Source organism: Poromitra crassiceps (assembly GCF_964638095.1).
Source record: "Poromitra crassiceps genome assembly, chromosome: 13".
Taxonomy (NCBI): Eukaryota; Metazoa; Chordata; class Actinopteri; order Beryciformes; family Melamphaidae; genus Poromitra; species Poromitra crassiceps.
This window is the reverse complement of record NC_139644.1, coordinates 40,894,371-40,911,440: the sequence shown is the minus strand read 5'-3', so window position 1 is coordinate 40,911,440 and position 17,070 is coordinate 40,894,371. Positions and strand designations below refer to the sequence as shown.

The 17,070-nt window shown below is 42.7% G+C and overlaps 1 protein-coding gene across 1 annotated transcript in view; it reads right to left on the bottom strand.

The window, feature by feature from the left end:
- LOC310788562 (uncharacterized protein) overlaps window positions 1-17,070 on the bottom strand; it is a 53,318-nt gene that overhangs the window by 15,818 nt on the left and 20,430 nt on the right. Inside the window, exons 9-14 of the mRNA XM_083650095.1 lie at window positions 14,780-14,883; window positions 14,319-14,489; window positions 12,541-12,692; window positions 7,502-7,822; window positions 3,218-3,343; window positions 280-408 (exon numbers count right to left, since the gene is read on the bottom strand). Of these exons, the coding sequence (XP_083506221.1) occupies window positions 280-408; window positions 3,218-3,343; window positions 7,502-7,822; window positions 12,541-12,692; window positions 14,319-14,489; window positions 14,780-14,883 (1,003 nt within the window). The remainder of the gene's footprint in view (window positions 1-279; window positions 409-3,217; window positions 3,344-7,501; window positions 7,823-12,540; window positions 12,693-14,318; window positions 14,490-14,779; window positions 14,884-17,070) is intronic.

Here is a 17,070-nt window from a genome sequence, read left to right as displayed (position 1 = left end):
GATGCCGTTAGAATATCTTGAGCGTTCTTTAGCGGTAACGAGTCTCAAATTTGACTTTAAAACATCACCAAATTATGCATACACTTTCATGGATTGTAATTTATTTTCTGCCCTGCGGGAACCACTTTTGTCTGGGGCACACTGGGGGAAGAACAAAATCAAAATAACCAAATCAAGTGGTTTTGGTCAATTTTGAACAGATCATTTTGGAGATGCCGCAAGACAGCGATGGTGTGATCTGCTAAGTATATATTTTTTTTTAAAGAAAATACAAAATACCTGGATCTGGATCTCCCACGGGAACGGGAACGGGATCTGGAACGGCTGAAGGAGCGAGAGGAGTGGGAGTAAGACTTGGAGTAGGAACGAGAGGAGGAGCGGCTGTAGGGGGAACCTCGATACGGTGATCTGACAGAGAGAGAGAGAGAGAGAGGGGGCGATGGAGAGAGAAGTGAGAGAGAGAGAGGTCATAATGAGGAAGAGTAGAGGGAACAAGAGGAAGAAAACGAAAATGGATGCAGAGAGAAAGAACCAGAAAGAGGGAGTCCAAATCAATCAAAACACGACGCTGCCATCAATGTATTTTACAAACTACTATGGAAGAAGGTAAGACAATAACTTTGCTTTTAACTGTAAGACAGTATGCATCACAAAGTAACAACAGCTTCAGACTCCTCACTTTCTAATAGCAGATTGTCTGCAAGTTTCATCAAGGTAAGAGCAATTTCACCACTGAGAACTTAAAAAACAAACGTGTACGTCCTCCTCTCAGAGTATGAGCCAGCATTCCTGGGCTGATTTACCATGAGAAGGAAAAAAATCATTTTTAAGACCTCTACAACGGAACTGAAGACTCAAAGGTTGTATCTAACAGCATTCAAGGATTTTGGAGGCCTTGGATATAGGTCATCACATTCATGGCATATTAAGATATGTTAGGACTTTCAGGACCTGCAGACACCCTGAACAGATCAGTATTTCGACCGGTTACTATTTGTTGTAATGATATTTATTATTACGGATTTTGCACAATATTGCACACATTATATTACAGTGTACTAGTGCACTGGTGTTAATCTAGTCGTTCATAAAAACATTTTTTTAACTAAAATGCTCCTTGTTGTAGTCTTTTTGCAATTTCGTCAACCAACCAACAAAGAGATCAAATGAGCAAATATTCTGTTCCAATGCAGCAGACGTTTTTAGTTTTCAATGTTTTTATGCTCAGTCTAGTAGATCCTCCTCCAGTGTTTAATTTGTGCTGTATCCACAAACTCGCGGGTTTTGGACTACCTGAGTGGTCCTTATTTATGTGCACCGATGGCATCAAACTTGTTTTTTTTTGTCTGCTCCACTGCACGGAAATGGGACAATAACATCTGAATTAATATTTGAATACAGCAGATGGATACAGACATTATTTGGAGTAAGTCCCACAGTTAGATATGTGGGCATGTTGTGTTGAGTGTGCAGAAATAATACATCATATAATAGGTAATGTGGGCATTTCAAAACCAGCACAGTCCAGCTGCACATTTAGGCCGACTTAGCTGCATGGCATCACGGCATGATGACACCTTTTATTGCTGTCATTTCATCATTGGCTGACATTGTTTCCTACATTCAAAGTAGATATACCTATTGAAGTATTTAGGGTGATGGTGTGCCAGCACCCTGCGTGGTAGCCTGCCGCCATCGGTGTATGAATGGGTGAATGTACCTACTGATTGTAAAGCGCTTAGGATAAAAGCGCTATATAAATCCAGGCCATTTACCAAGTATTTCTGTTGAATATTGAATGTGTCAAAGCTGAATGTGTCTGCTCAGTGGTTGAAGCCATTGCAGTTTCCTTAATGTGTTTAGTTGATGTATGATTATATAGAGTTATATCTTTAGTCCACTACTTGAAGGGCAGGTTTGTAACTAAAAACCCATCGGTTTGGACAAAATTACCATGACGTAGCAGCCTATACAACAGGGTTCCCCAAATAGCGGCCTGCCATCCCTGATAGCCTAATGTAAACACATCTGTGTAATTCTAGTGTTTAGAGCGAACCTGAACAAGCCAATAGGGGAAAGCGCATTGTTTGCAAATGCCTTTTTTGCACATTTTAAAGGGGGACTAAACCCCCCAGATTTCTGGCAAAACGGTATTCTACTTGATTTGAACATTCTGCAGGCAAGATGGCCGCATAGTCCTTGTACCCTGGCAGAATTCCTAGGCATAAACTAACTAATAACTTGGCCAATAAGTATGTAACATACAAAATAAAACAAACAGTAATGTCTTCATTTGATGTAGAATGCAGAGGACATGTAACTGGTTCGTTAAACTCGCATTCCAGGAATATTGTATTTACCGCACTGCTCCTAAAGTTAACGTAGGTGGCTCGTGACTCAGAGAGCCTGGTTGTCCTAGTAGAACCCACTCGCTTAGCGCCAGAACACACTCGATTTGGGGGCGGAAAATTGGCCAACGCCAACACCAGTGCCCAGAACTGCCAAATCAAATCATCGACAGAGACGCTGTGGCCCGCCTCCCAGTATTTTCAGTGTATCATCAGAGATAGAGGATGTTATAAATATAGCCACGTTATAAACAACAACCTAACGCTGGTGGTCCGTAATGGAAACGGTGTTACTCGAAATGGTTAAAAGTTATATCAATTTGTTCATTCAGTGGCGTTTTTACTGCCATGTAACATAACCAACTAGCCACTAACATATTATAGGTCACACAATATTAGCTGTAACATCTCAGTCTGGATCCTGGAATATTTTTCAATCATCTTGATGAAATCAGGCTAAATGTGGCTGGCTAAAAGTAATGTGCAAGAAATTACTGTCCAACACTGCTGAGGAAGTTTGAAGTAAAAAGTTCAATAATTGACTTAGTTGGTTTTTGGATTCCTTTCGTTTCAAGCGTGCATTTTTGTTCTTGTGTGACCGTCAACACAGGCCTACTACCAAGACCGCCACCACTAATACAACTAATATATAATCATAACAATAATAATCATAATAATAATAATGGTAATAGCAGCAACAACATCATCTGCAACATAAACAAACGTCTACTGCGCGCGCCAATGCATTACTGGTCACTATACAACCATACTGTTTGCCACAGGTATAGCGTTGCTGAATGTATACATGTGACTAAGACAAATTGGACTATGCCTGCAAAGTGATTCTGCTTCTCGGTGAGTTTATCCACCTGGAGTAGGATGGCCTCCTCTCCTTCTGGAACTGTCTGTACTCCAGCAGCTCTTTGGCAAAATCGCTCGTCATCTGATCCAGCTTGGACGTCTGCCCGGCTCTGCCCCGCACACGACTGGGAGAGCTAATGGACAGAGCAGGGACATGGATAAATCCAAGCTCAATATTGTTCTCGTGTTTTGAAACTCCAAAAAGATATTGAGGAAATCATAAAGTAGAATTTGAAATGATTATGTAAAGCCGTTTTCAAAAAGCTACAAAGTGAAAATGATGAGTGCATGAATGAAGGCATGACAACTGCATACAGACAAACAGTCCTTCCTCAAACAGGGTATCTGCTGCTTTCAGAAAGCCACATTTCCTTTTTGAAGACCTTCGTAACGCTACCTGGAATTGAATTTACGACCAATTTTAAAAGCAAAATGAAACACAAAGCTCAGAAAGTTCTGAAGCTATAAACGGTGCAAGACAAGAGCAAATTAATATTTAAGGGACATGAAGTTCAATTGGGTTTTGTAGATGCTTTTATAAAAACAATCGTTACAGATTGTGGTCAATATTTTATTGAATGATGGGACAATGCTAAATGTCCTATTGATAACATCTTTATGTAGACAAATAATTTGAGACAAAATAATGCATTCACTGAGCTTTTCAAGCTTTTAGAAATGTGTGCAATAAAACTATATAAAACTAAAAAATCATAACAAAATTTGACAGGTCCAAAATTAATGTTTGTGTACAATTTCTGATCGTTGTTGATATTTAACACATTCACTGCCAACAACGTATGAACACGTTTTCAGAATCCAGCTGTTCCCTGCCAACAACGTGTTTACACGTTTTTGGCATCGATTTTTTTTTTTTGACGGTGGGTTGTGCATCTAACCCTTTTACATCTCTTATATAATTATTGGAGCCACCGAACGTTTACAACCCATTCCACCGACCCACTAAGTGGCAACAGTGCTCTCCTGGCTAGAGGAAGGAAAGCATTTTTTTAACTTGTCACGCCATTCTCAGCCCAGCCATTCTCATGAAAAATGGATGGGGGAAAACGCTTTTCGCGCTGATTGCTGGCGATGCGGGATTGCAAATTTACATAATAGATTCAGCCGATCTACTATGATCGGGTGATAGATTACAGGTGGAGGAACACACTTTGAAACACGCAGCATAAATATGACCAGAATCGCAAAAGCTTCTCTCAACCAAAACTCCAAACGAGCGAGTCCATCCCGACTTCCTCAAACAGCGGCCGTGCAGACATGCAGGCACAGGAGAGCAGCAAAGCACTGACTGGTGACAAGCTTGTCCGCCCACGGAGGGAGGAGTTGAAGCAACTCGAGAGGGAGGGAGAGAGAGAGAGAGAGAGAGAGAGAGAGAGAGAGAGAGGGAGGGAGAGCGAGAGGGAGGGAGAGAGAGAGAGAGAGCGAGAGGGGGAGGGAGAGAGAGAGAGAGAGAGCCAAAAATGAATGGTTAAAGTGACTGTTCCATCCAATTTCACAAAAAGCCGTTTATCTCTGAATATTCTTTCTGACGCTAAAACCATGCTGTATTCAACTGCTAATGCTTACATAACTACTAACTCTACAAACTAACTCTTTTAGACAGAGAAAGTACACATTCTATTAGTACTTTTGAGATATTGTATGTTCACAAACTCCAAGCTGAAACGAATCCTCGGCTCTTGTAAAATGAGCCATAATCCTCAAAAAACGGCTTGGCAGAAGCTACCTACAGCAAAAAAAAACGGCTGGCAGTCAATGTGTTAAAGACCCCCCTAAAGTCAAAAATCTGTTTTTATTCTTGTTCCTTCTGTTGGATGTTTGAGCTTCACTGTGCAGAATGATGTCACTAAAAGACTGTTTTCAAAAGTGAGATGAAATTTATAGATCTCGGTTTGCTCAATGCTAAAAAATGTATTGCACTGTTGTGGAAAATGGTTCACAGACCAAGCTCAACTCAATGGATCAGACAGATGCTGTTAAACCTTCCACTTGAAAAAATTACTTACATATTGAAAGCTAAACAACATATATTTGAAGATATTTGGATGCCATTCATTAATTATGTTGGTAACTTAAATTTAGCAGATGATCAAGCATAATTAGGTTTTGAGATGGGAGCAGTTCCTGAAGCTAGAATGTCTTTTTGTTACATTGTTTTTATTTATTTTCTTTACTTGTATGACGTTTAATTAAAAAAATTATATGGTTTAAGATTACCTATGTACAAATTGGAGGAGCAGAGGTGTGGGTGTTGGGGTTGTTGTTTTGTTGTTGGTGCTGTTTTGTCTTTGTATTGTAAAGATAACAAATTGTAATAAAAACATAAAAAAAAAAAAAAAAAAAGACTGTTTTCACAATTGTCTGGTGAAAGTGGAAAGTTTCTCTGAGCTCACTGAAAAGGCGGTTTTCAACGAGCAAGATTCATGACATCACGAATACTGGAGTCAATCCCTGTCCAGTATTCAACCGTTAAAGCCCTCGTTTGCCTGCTGTCATTGGCAGTTATGTTCTAGATCACCCTGATTGGTTGCTTTGGAATGTTTAATGAGGCAGGAGTAGGGGAAGTTATAGCAAGGATTTTAACAAGATAATTTAACCTATTTAGTGGGAAAAACTATCAAGACACAAGTTATTATTCAAAGTAGAGTATTTTATATATATCTTAAAACATATCTTTAGGTTTTTTTTTAATCCCTGAATCTACAGGCCATAGGCCTAAACAAGACTAGGTTCTGTTTCTGAGCTACAGCCTAAACAAGACTAGGTTCTGTTTCTGAGCTACAGCCTAAACAAGACTAGGTTCTGTTTCTGAGCTACAGCCTAAACAAGACTAGGTTCTGTTTCTGAGCTACAGCCTAAACAAGACTAGGTTATGTTTCTGAGCTACCGGCGCGTTGTGACGTGAATGCAGTGGAATGGGGAAGGGGGAGTGTGACATATCGAATGTTGTCAATGTTGAATGCAGTGTAGGAAATAAAATAAAATAAAAAATTGGGGGGCACTTAAAAAGTAATTACTGCATAAATTTGCTAAAGCATAGTGTGGACAACAGTGCACTGTGAGTGTGTTTTCTTCGTCTTCTTCTGGCAACCAGTTTGCAGGTGTTGAGTGTGTGTTGGAAATGGAAATTAAATGAATTGAATGAAAAGAAAATTAGAGACATCTTGCCCCTGGATGATATGATGGTTTTTAGGCATTTTAGGCATTTAGGGGCATTCAGAGATTTCTTGGGAGCATTTTTGCACTTGCCCCTGGCTAAATTCCTACACTGGTTGAATGTTATCAAAGCTGAATGTTATCAAAGCTGAATGTTATCAGCTGAATGTTATCAAAGTTGAATGTTATCATAGCTGAATGTTATCAAAGCTGAATGTTATCAAAGCTGAATGTTATCAAAGCTGAATGTTATCAAAGCTGAATGTTATCAAAGCTGAATGTTATCAAAGCTGAATGTTATCAAAACTGAATGTTATCAAAACTGAATGTTATCAAAGCTGAATGTTATCAAAGCTGAATGTTATCAAAGCTGAATGTTATCAAAGCTGAATGTTATCAACTGAATGTGATTAAAGCTGAATGTGATCAACTGAATGTTATCAAAGCTGAATGTTATCAAAGCTGAATGTTATCATAGCTGAATGTTATCAAAGTTGAATGTTATCATAGCTGAATGTTATCAAAGCTGAATGTTATCAAAGCTGAATGTTATCAAAGCTGAATGTTATCAAAGCTGAATGTGATCAAAGCTGAATGTGATCAAAACTGAATGTGATCAAAGCTGAATGTTATCAAAGCTGAATGTTATCAAAGCTGAATGTTATCAAAGCTGAATGTGATCAAAGCTGAATGTTATCAGCTGAATGTTATCAAAACTGAATGTGATCAAAGCTGAATGTTATCAGCTGAATGTTATCAAAGCTGAATGTTATCAAAGCTGAATGTTATCAAAGCTGAATGTTATCAAAGCTGAATGTGATCAACTGAATGTGATCAAAGCTGAATGTTATCAAAGCTGAATGTTATCAAAGCTGAATGTGATCAAAGCTGAATGTGATCAAAGCTGAATGTTATCAAAGCTGAATGTTATCAAACCTGAATGTTATCAAAGCTGAATGTGATCAAAGCTGAATGTTATCAAACCTGAATGTGATCAAAACTGAATGTTATCAAAGCTGAATGTGATCAAACCTGAATGTTATCAACAGCACCTTGACATGTGCAGAAGCCTTTTGTTTTGTGATGGTACATTACTGAGTGAATGTGACACTCACCTCTCCCTCACCCTCCTCTGATGTCTGTACAGCTCCCTGCGCACCGGGGCAGGGCTGGAGGAGAGGGTCGGGATGGGGGCGCCCGGCGGATTCAGAGGTGCCCAGAGGGGGGGCGCCCCAGGGGGGTATCCAGGAGGGTAAGGGGCCAGAGGCGGCTGTCCCGGCGGGTAGGGGGGGAAATGGGAGAAGGTGGATGGAGAGGGAAAGAGAGGGCGAACCAGAGTGGTAGAAGAGGCAGCAGAGGAGTGGGGAGGAGGAGGGGGCCGCGACATGTCGGAGGGGGTCCAGCCTCCACTGGAATGACCCGAGGGCGACGAGGACCTGGCGGCGGTAACACGAGGAGGAAATGAGATCAGACAGGAAACAGGATAGTCTGGTATTTCTGTAAGGCAGACATTAGGGATGCACGATAGTGGATTTGTTTTTTTGCCGATATCCGATATTTTACAACTCTTTTGGTCGATTTCAGATTATTATGCCGACTCTTATCGTGATGGCCCACCGGCAGATGCAGACATAAATACAATGCTTTTAAAAATGTACATATTCACTGGGCAAAATAAGAAAACTACTTCAACTTAGCTTAAAAACATGCCTTCATTTATGTAACATTTTCTTTCAAACAAAACCGTAAGATTCATCCTACAAAAGGCTTGGATGATATCGGCCCGTCATATATTCAGAAATGTCACACTGATGATGAGCCGATATCATTGTGCATGCTGTAACATACTGACCTCTCCCAGCTGGGTGGTGGCCCAGAGTGTCTTGTTACTGGACCTTTAGATTCAGACAGAAAAGGTTGAGTTTTTGCTTTGTTTACTTTTGAGATAATTGTGTAAATAAAACAAGAAACACAACAGAGAGAAGAGCAAACTGCAGAAATAAATAGATGAAAAAGGCTGCTTGATTGCTGGACTAGTCTCTCACCTGAGGAGGATCTGGGTAGGTTAGAGGTGGCACACTGGGGCTGGCCCGCCATGGGAGTATGGTAAACCTGGGCACACACACACACACACACACACACACACACACACACACACACACACACACACACACGTGTAAAACAGCTCTTTGGGGTTTTCTCTGCCACAAATAGTCCATTGTGTAGATACATTCGGTTGGCCCTTACATTTGTGCAGTCGCAATTATAATCAATTATCTGCACCTCTCTGCTCATTTTCGTGCACTACTTTATAAATCCCATGCGATGTTGTTGCTCCGATCGCCTACAAAATTTGCCAAAACACTTTTCAGGGGTCTGGAATGAATCTGGCGCAAAAAAACTGAAAAGATCCACCCACAATCGCAAAGTGATGTCATACCCACTAATGAGGATGGATGACATGGCATGAGTTGACATGTTTGGTCACAACCCCCAAAGTAGAACGATCGCACCGCGTATATCTGCCTCCATCGCACCACGTATATATACCTCCGCCAACAAGTGGGCTTGACCTTTGACCCCAAAATGTAATCAGTTCATCCTTGAGTCCAAGTGGACATTTTGGCCAAATGTGACGAAATTCCGTCCAGGCGTTCCTGAGATATCACCTTAACGAACATGGGACGGACGTACAGACAAACCATAATGCCTCCGGCACGGCTATCGCCGGCGGAGGCATACAAAGTGCACCGATGGCCCATCGTCTCCAGAGTCTCCACCCCAGAAACAGAGCGCGTGCAGCGCAGGAGAGTTCTGGTTTTAGCAGAATTTAAATTCCGTTTTCCTCAACTTGTTTGGGTTAGAAGGAATGTGGCAAACCTACGTCACAACTAGGGATGGGCATCGAATTTCGAATTTTCGAATAATCGTTGTTATTATCAAGGTCGACTTTTATTATTGAAATTCGAAATTCGAAAAAAAAAAAAAAAAAAAAAAAAAAAAAAGAATTTGAGTGAAATGTTGCATTGTCTCCCCTGATTCTAAGTATAGTCAAATCGCTTGGTTTGAGCAAGTAAAACAATTTTTATAAGCATTTTAAGCAAGGTTTATGGAAAAATGAATGGCGGATGAAATCCCATGAAGAGGGAGAGGGGGTGACTTTGGCACCCCTTTGGCACTCAGACCTGAGCCTACTAAATATTTAATGAACCACTCATGATTGTCAAAACTGTTTTTTATTTTCGAAAATGTCAATGTCATGTAACATGTTCTTTACTTCAGTGGTGCAATGCTTGTTTAAGCTAAAAATCCACAGCAGAAGCTTTTTATATTAATTAATAAAGCCGTAGACTTAGAATCAGGGGAGACAATGCAACATTTCACTCACAAACACAAAAAAAAAAAAAAAAACATTTTTTTTTTCGAATTTCGAATTAAATTCGAATTTGGCCAGCGAATTTCGAATAGTGTTTTTGCTAGAAATGCCCATCCCTAGTCACAACCCTGTCTTGCCGGTTCACCCTTTTTACACAGACGTCGCTTCGACGCCGTTACTACTGTACCTCCACTGTGCCGTTACTACTGTACCTCCGTTACTACTGTACCTCCGTTACTACTGTACCTCCGTTACTACTGTACCTCCTACTGTACCTCCGCTGAAACAACAATGCATTGGTACGGTTTACACAGACAGTGAGGCGGAAATAACTGCCTGAATAGGCTGTGTGAAACGGCCTAGTGTCTGTCTGTGCTTGTCTGTGTGGGTTTACCTCGACTATTGGGTGTGGGAGGCGATGCTTGGGTGTGTCCCCGACATTGTGTGTGTGTGTGTGTGTGTGTGTGTGTGTGTGTGTGTGTGTTCTCACCGTAGGTATGAGTGGTGGTGGAGCCACAGAGGGCTCTGTAGTTGAGAGCAGTACTGTAGGGACAGAGGCAGCCGCTCTATCAACAGGAGCTCCACTCTCAGCTTCCCTGAAGAAAACATCACTGTTATACTGCCTGTCTTTCAATCTCATCACTGTTATACTGCCTGTCTTTCAATCTCATCACTGTTATACTGCCTGTCTTTCAATCTCATCACTGTTATACTGCCTGTCTTTCAATCTCATCACTGTTATACTGCCTGTCTTTCAATCTCATCACTGTTATACTGCCCGTCTTTCAATCACATCACTGTTATACTGCCTGTCTTTCAATCTCATCACTGTTATACTGCCTGTCTTTCAATCTCATCACTGTTATACTGCCTGTCTTTCAATCTCATCACTGTTATACTGCCCGTCTTTCAATCTCATCACTGTTATACTGCCCGTCTTTCAATCTCATCACTGTTATACTGCCTGTCTTTCAATCTCATCACTGTTATACTGCCTGTCTTTCAATCTCATCACTGTTATACTGCCTGTCTTTCAATCTCATCACTGTTATACTGCCTGTCTTTCAATCTCATCACTGTTATACTGCCTGTCTTTCAATCTCATCACTGTTATACTGCCTGTCTTTCAATCTCATCACTGTTATACTGCCTGTCTTTCAATCTCATCACTGTTATACTGCCTGTCTTTCAATCTCATCACTGTTATACTGCCCGTCTTTCAATCTCATCACTGTTATACTGCCCGTCTTTCAATCACATCACTGTTATACTGCCCGTCTTTCAATCTCATCACTGTTATACTGCCTGTCTTTCAATCTCATCACTGTTATACTGCCTGTCTTTCAATCTCATCACTGTTATACTGCCTGTCTTTCAATCTCATCACTGTTATACTGCCTGTCTTTCAATCTCATCACTGTTATACTGCCTGTCTTTCAATCTCATCACTGTTATACTGCCTGTCTTTCAATCTCATCACTGTTATACTGCCCGTCTTTCAATCTCATCACTGTTATACTGCCCGTCTTTCAATCACATCACTGTTATACTGCCCGTCTTTCAATCTCATCACTGTTATACTGCCCGTCTTTCAATCTCATCATTGTTATACTGCCCATCTTTCAATCTCATCACTGTTATACTGCCCGTCTTTCAATCTCATCACTGTTATACTGCCCGTCTTTCAATCTCATCACTGTTATACTGCCCGTCTTTCAATCTCATCACTGTTATACTGCCTGTCTTTCAATCTCATCACTGTTATACTGCCTGTCTTTCAATCTCATCACTGTTATACTGCCCGTCTTTCAATCTCATCACTGTTATACTGCCCGTCTTTCAATCACATCACTGTTATACTGCCCGTCTTTCAATCTCATCACTGTTATACTGCCCGTCTTTCAATCACATCACTGTTATACTGCCTGTCTTTCAATCTCATCACTGTTATACTGCCCGTCTTTCAATCTCATCACTGTTATACTGCCTGTCTTTCAATCACATCACTGTTATACTGCCTGTCTTTCAATCTCATCACTGTTATACTGCCCGTCTTTCAATCTCATCACTGTTATACTGCCTGTCTTTCAATCACATCACTGTTATACTGCCCGTCTTTCAATCTCATCACTGTTATACTGCCCGTCTTTCAATCACATCACTGTTATACTGCCTGTCTTTCAATCTCATCACTGTTATACTGCCCGTCTTTCAATCTCATCACTGTTATACTGCCCGTCTTTCAATCTCATCACTGTTATACTGCCCGTCTTTCAATCACATCACTGTTATACTGCCTGTCTTTCAATCTCATCACTGTTATACTGCCCGTCTTTCAATCTCATCACTGTTATACTGCCTGTCTTTCAATCACATCACTGTTATACTGCCTGTCTTTCAATCTCATCTTTGGTCCTTCAATTAAATTTGACCATTGTCACACCCAAAGAAATCCCCCAAAACATTCAGCGTTTTTCTCATCATGTTATTCTTAGCCAGGTGGAAAAGCTCATTACGGTCTAAAATAAAAATATATATTCCATGTTTTTCAAGCTAATGTAAAATCTAATTTCAGGGCAACCACGACTGCAAATCTCTTCATCTGGATCCCTATGCGTTTATACCATAGGGCTGCTTTACTTAGTGGGTGTCTCCAGATGATTTTGCGCGCGCACACACACACACACACACACACACACACACACACACACACACACACGGTAGGTGTCCCCAAGTGCTTTTCCAGGTGTGTTCTGTACAGGTGTGATGTGTGCTTACTCAGGGGGTGTCTCCGTGTGGTTTTGCGGGGGCTGGGGGGAGGAGCAAGGCGTGCTGTAGGCGGAGGCGGGGCCTGTTGCTACGGGAGGGGTCCCAGCCTGCTGAGCTAATGGCGGGGTGTCTGAGGCTGGTGGGCGGGGCAAGAGAGGGTCCTGAAGAGAGACGATGACAGAATTGAACAGAGCAGAACAGACAGGAAGAGAATATAGTAAAAGTATATTGTAAGAGACAAGAACAAAATAGTATAGAAAAGAGAATAACTTCATTTTCAGGGGTAACTTGCGGTCTTAATTACGGTACTTATTTGTGTTGCTACCCACTTGTTATTTAAGCAATAGATCACAAAAGGCCGTGGTATCTGCTCATTATACCACACCTAAGGGTCGCGAAAACAACCTTAGGTGGTATAATGAGCAGATATCACAGACTGAAATCATCCTCTTGGCTCCCTGCACAGAGCCGACACAGTTGCTCAACAATGTCAGATAGCAACACAGGCTTGGTGACAAACAAACAGCTAACGTTAGTGTGGTGTGTTCTATGTTGTTTAATTCTATGTTGTGAGTAACAGGAAGCAATGTGGAAGATAGTCTATAGGCTGCTGGGGCGGGTTGTTATGGTTGGTTACTTCCTAGAGCTAGAGTTGACACCTGTTGCTACGCTAAATGAATAGATTATATCATAGTTCACGGTTTGTCTCACGTTGCTTCTTTTTGAATATACGACAGTTAGCTAGCTAACTTTGGCTATTGCTTGTGCTAACGCTAGTTAACACTAATGTTTCCATTTTGGTAGGCAGCTAGCGAATGTTGATATCGCCGTTAGCTAGCTAGCGGCTACCTAGCGGTCGTATACTGATGACGTCACTAGCAGGAGACGACAGTAAACACTACCGCTAGGCACTCTGGGTATTGCGGTGCGGAGCTCCCGTTTGCGAGGCTAGGAGGCTAGCTAGCTACCATTTGTTTTCTCAGAGGCGGAGTGTTCCGGGGATGCGACTCTAATTCTGGTATATTAGAGTGGTATACGCTAAATATACCATAGCTGTGAGCCAATCAGATTGCTTGATTTGAGAGAGCCGTTTTATAAGTATGTTTAAAATAAAGAAAAATAAAGAAAGTCCAGAGCACACCATGGAAAGATAGTTCCTGTGTTTCCCATGTCCCCCTTAAAGCAGCACAAATGAAGCGACTGAAGGCGGTATGCTGGTTTAACTTCTTTATCATTTTGTTAGTTAGTTGGTACCTGCTTTCACAATTCTTGGTCAAATCACCTCAACGCCAGTTGCTTGACTACTTTCTTTGAATGGTTTTCACAAGAGAACCAAAGAAAACGCTGTGACCTCACCTGAACTGGGATTTCCTGCTCTGAACTCGGGGGATCCTCACCAGCCCCGAGCTCAAAATCCAAGATGGCAGCTCCGCGCTTCAGCAGTAGTGAAAGCTGTTAGTAATACCGCACTTCTGTCTGTGTCTCATTAAATCAGTTGGACACACAGCAGTGTATAACTTCTATCTATGGAAATGTTGCTGCTACAGTGTTTGTATGTGCAAAATACCGTGTCAACTGTTATTGCTAACAATGGCTAGCCTAGCTAGAGCTGGTTTTCAGACTATTTTACTGGAACGCGGTCTACTGGGAAATTTCTAGTTCCCAGTGCAACTGGAAGTCAGCATAGCTCAAAGGCTTTGGAGTCGGGACGCTGTGATTCTTGCAGGAGGAAAAACACTAACTATGATTGTCCAACACATCATTAAGAGCTTTGGCGTGCCGCTCACCTGCTGGGTGCGGGCGGGCTGGTAGGGCCTCTGGGGGCGGGTCTGTGTGGAGGGAGGGGGCGGGGTGGGGATGGGGCTCGGGCTGGCGGTTGGAGTTTGGGACTGGGAGGCGCTGGCTGTTTTCTTTGGGTTTTTGGTGTAGACCCTCTCGTTCTTGTAGTTGTTGACAGCCTGTGTCGGGACAGACGGGCAGAAAGACAACAAGATGGATTTTTGCAGGTTCGGAACATCAAGTTTGAGACCCCTGGGCACAAATGTTTGGTGGGCCGCCCCCTAGTCAACTTGCTGTGTTATGGTAACGATAATACTATGTTTAATTTAGGTTGTCCTTAGGACTCCTCTCTCACTCTCACTGTCACACACACACACACAAAGTCAAACTTGTCAGCCAGCAACCGTTCCCTCCCTCATCTGTCGGAGGAACTTATTGGCTATCAGGGCGTCAGGGGAGACATCCTCACCTGTCGGAGGAACTTATTGGCTATCAGGGCATCAGGGGAGACATCCGATTCCCTACAGGTGGGACACACATGCTCCTCAGACTCCAGCAAGGCAGTGCGAATACCTGCGAGAGAAAGATAGACATGGATAGGAAGGGTTGACGGACTGAGACTGCTGTGTGTGTGCTGGTGCATATTTATGCCTGTATTAGTGCCAAAGTCAACAAAACAACAGTTTCCACAGTAGATCATGACTATAGCAATATATTAAACATTGGTTTTCCTGCATTGACTGTTTCCTGCCATGTATCCTAACGGACTATCTGTATCGGACTTTATTCACCAAAGCACAATGTGTGTACTAACTAAGGGTTGTACGATTCCGACTTTTCTATCGTCAAAGTCGAGTGGACGTCGACTAGTCGTCATGTGGTGAGTGTTGGTGTCATGGTAGACTATCTTCCCCTCCCGTGGGCACCAGAAGACCCAAGGTACGCTAGCAGATTTCATCGCTCACACAGCATTGGCTTCAGGGTGGGTACAGCTCACACAGCAGTGGCTTCAGGGTGGGTACAGCTCACACAGCAGTGGCTTCAGGGTGGGTACAGCTCACACAGCAGTGGCTTCAGGGTGGGTACAGCTCACACAGCAGTGGCTTCAGGGTGGGTAGAGTTCAGGGTGGGTACAGCTCACACAGCAGTGGCTTCAGGGTGGGTACAGCTCACACAGCAGTGGCTTCAGGGTGGGTACAGCTCACACAGCAGTGGCTTCAGGGTGGGTACAGCTCACACAGCAGTGGCTTCAGGGTGGGTAGAGTTCAGGGTGGGTACAGCTCACACAGCAGTGGCTTCAGGGTGGGTACAGCTCACACAGCATTGGCTTCAGGGTGGGTACAGCTCACACAGCAGTGGCTTCAGGGTGGGTAGAGTTCAGGGTGGGTACAGCTCACACAGCAGTGGCTTCAGGGTGGGTAGAGTTCAGGGTGGGTACAGCTCACACAGCAGTGGCTTCAGGGTGGGTAGAGTTCAGGGTGGGTACAGATGAACCCGCAGAATGTATCGATTCATTCCATTTGACAGTTGGTAAACAAGAGACATCTGTGTCGCTTTACTGAGTTGATGACATCAGCAGCTCGCGACGCATTAGCCATGGGAGGAACACAATATGACTTTTGGGAAAACTCTCTGGGAAAGTAATATAATATGAAGTTACAGTTCCATGTCCAGGCTGCGCACACGTTCTTTCACTGTAATGTGTCCACCAGGGCATGTGCAGGTTGATACCCTCTTCTCATACCCTGGGCTTGTGATATGATATTTCACACTGTACCTTAGTGCAACATGCTTTTGTCTGCTGCTCATGGTTCTGTATGCGTCTCAGTGTGACAGGTTTGTTTTTCATTCATTTGTACCGTCTGTCCTTCTTGTCCCCACAGCTGAGTGCCTGTAAGACACATGTCCCCTCAGGGACAATAAAGTTGACCTTATCTTCTCTCCATCTGTTGTTCACGTAAAGAGTGACTCCACTTCCTGTCCTTTCATGGTGCCGCCACTCTCGCTGCATGTGTGTGTGTGTGTGTGGTGGAGCTCACAGTCGTCAGAGTAGCTGTGTGTGTGTGTGTGTGTGTGTGTGTGTGTGTGTGTGTGTGTGTACTGTGTGGTTGAGCTCACAGTGATCCTGAGAGTTCCCCAAACTTTTGAGTAGCCAGTCAGATTGAAAAAGTAGCCGGATCATGTTCGCGGCGTTTGTTCCGGTGGTCCTTTTCCCAATTAATAAACAAACCTCAAATATGTATCCATGAGTGTGTGTGTGTGTGTGTGTGTGTGTGTGTGTGTGTGTGTGTGTGTGTACTAGAGATGCGCGGATGAGCTTTTATGCCATCCTAACCCGCGTGTTATGTATGAACCGTCCGCCCGCCATAAATCTGCGCAAATTATTTCATACTATTTATAGGCACTGAGAGCGAACCAAGACAAATTCCTATCAATTTTGTTGACATGGCAATAAATTGATTGAATCTTGAATCTTGAATCTAGATCCGCGCCCGCCATGCACCCGATGCTAGAAACGCTATAAATAGAGCGAACTTACGGTTTCTGCTGCCGTTGGTGCGATCGCTGCAGTCCATGCTGTATTATATCCAGTCCACCATTTGCCCTCATGTAGCTTACTCGGCTAACGCTATAGCTTTAAGTTTAGTTTACTTGATTGCCTCATTGTATGGGAAAATACGAACGTGTCTTCTATTCAAACACGTCTTCAGCGGAGATTCCTTTTTGAGAGTGACATCATTGACCATATATGGACGAGCC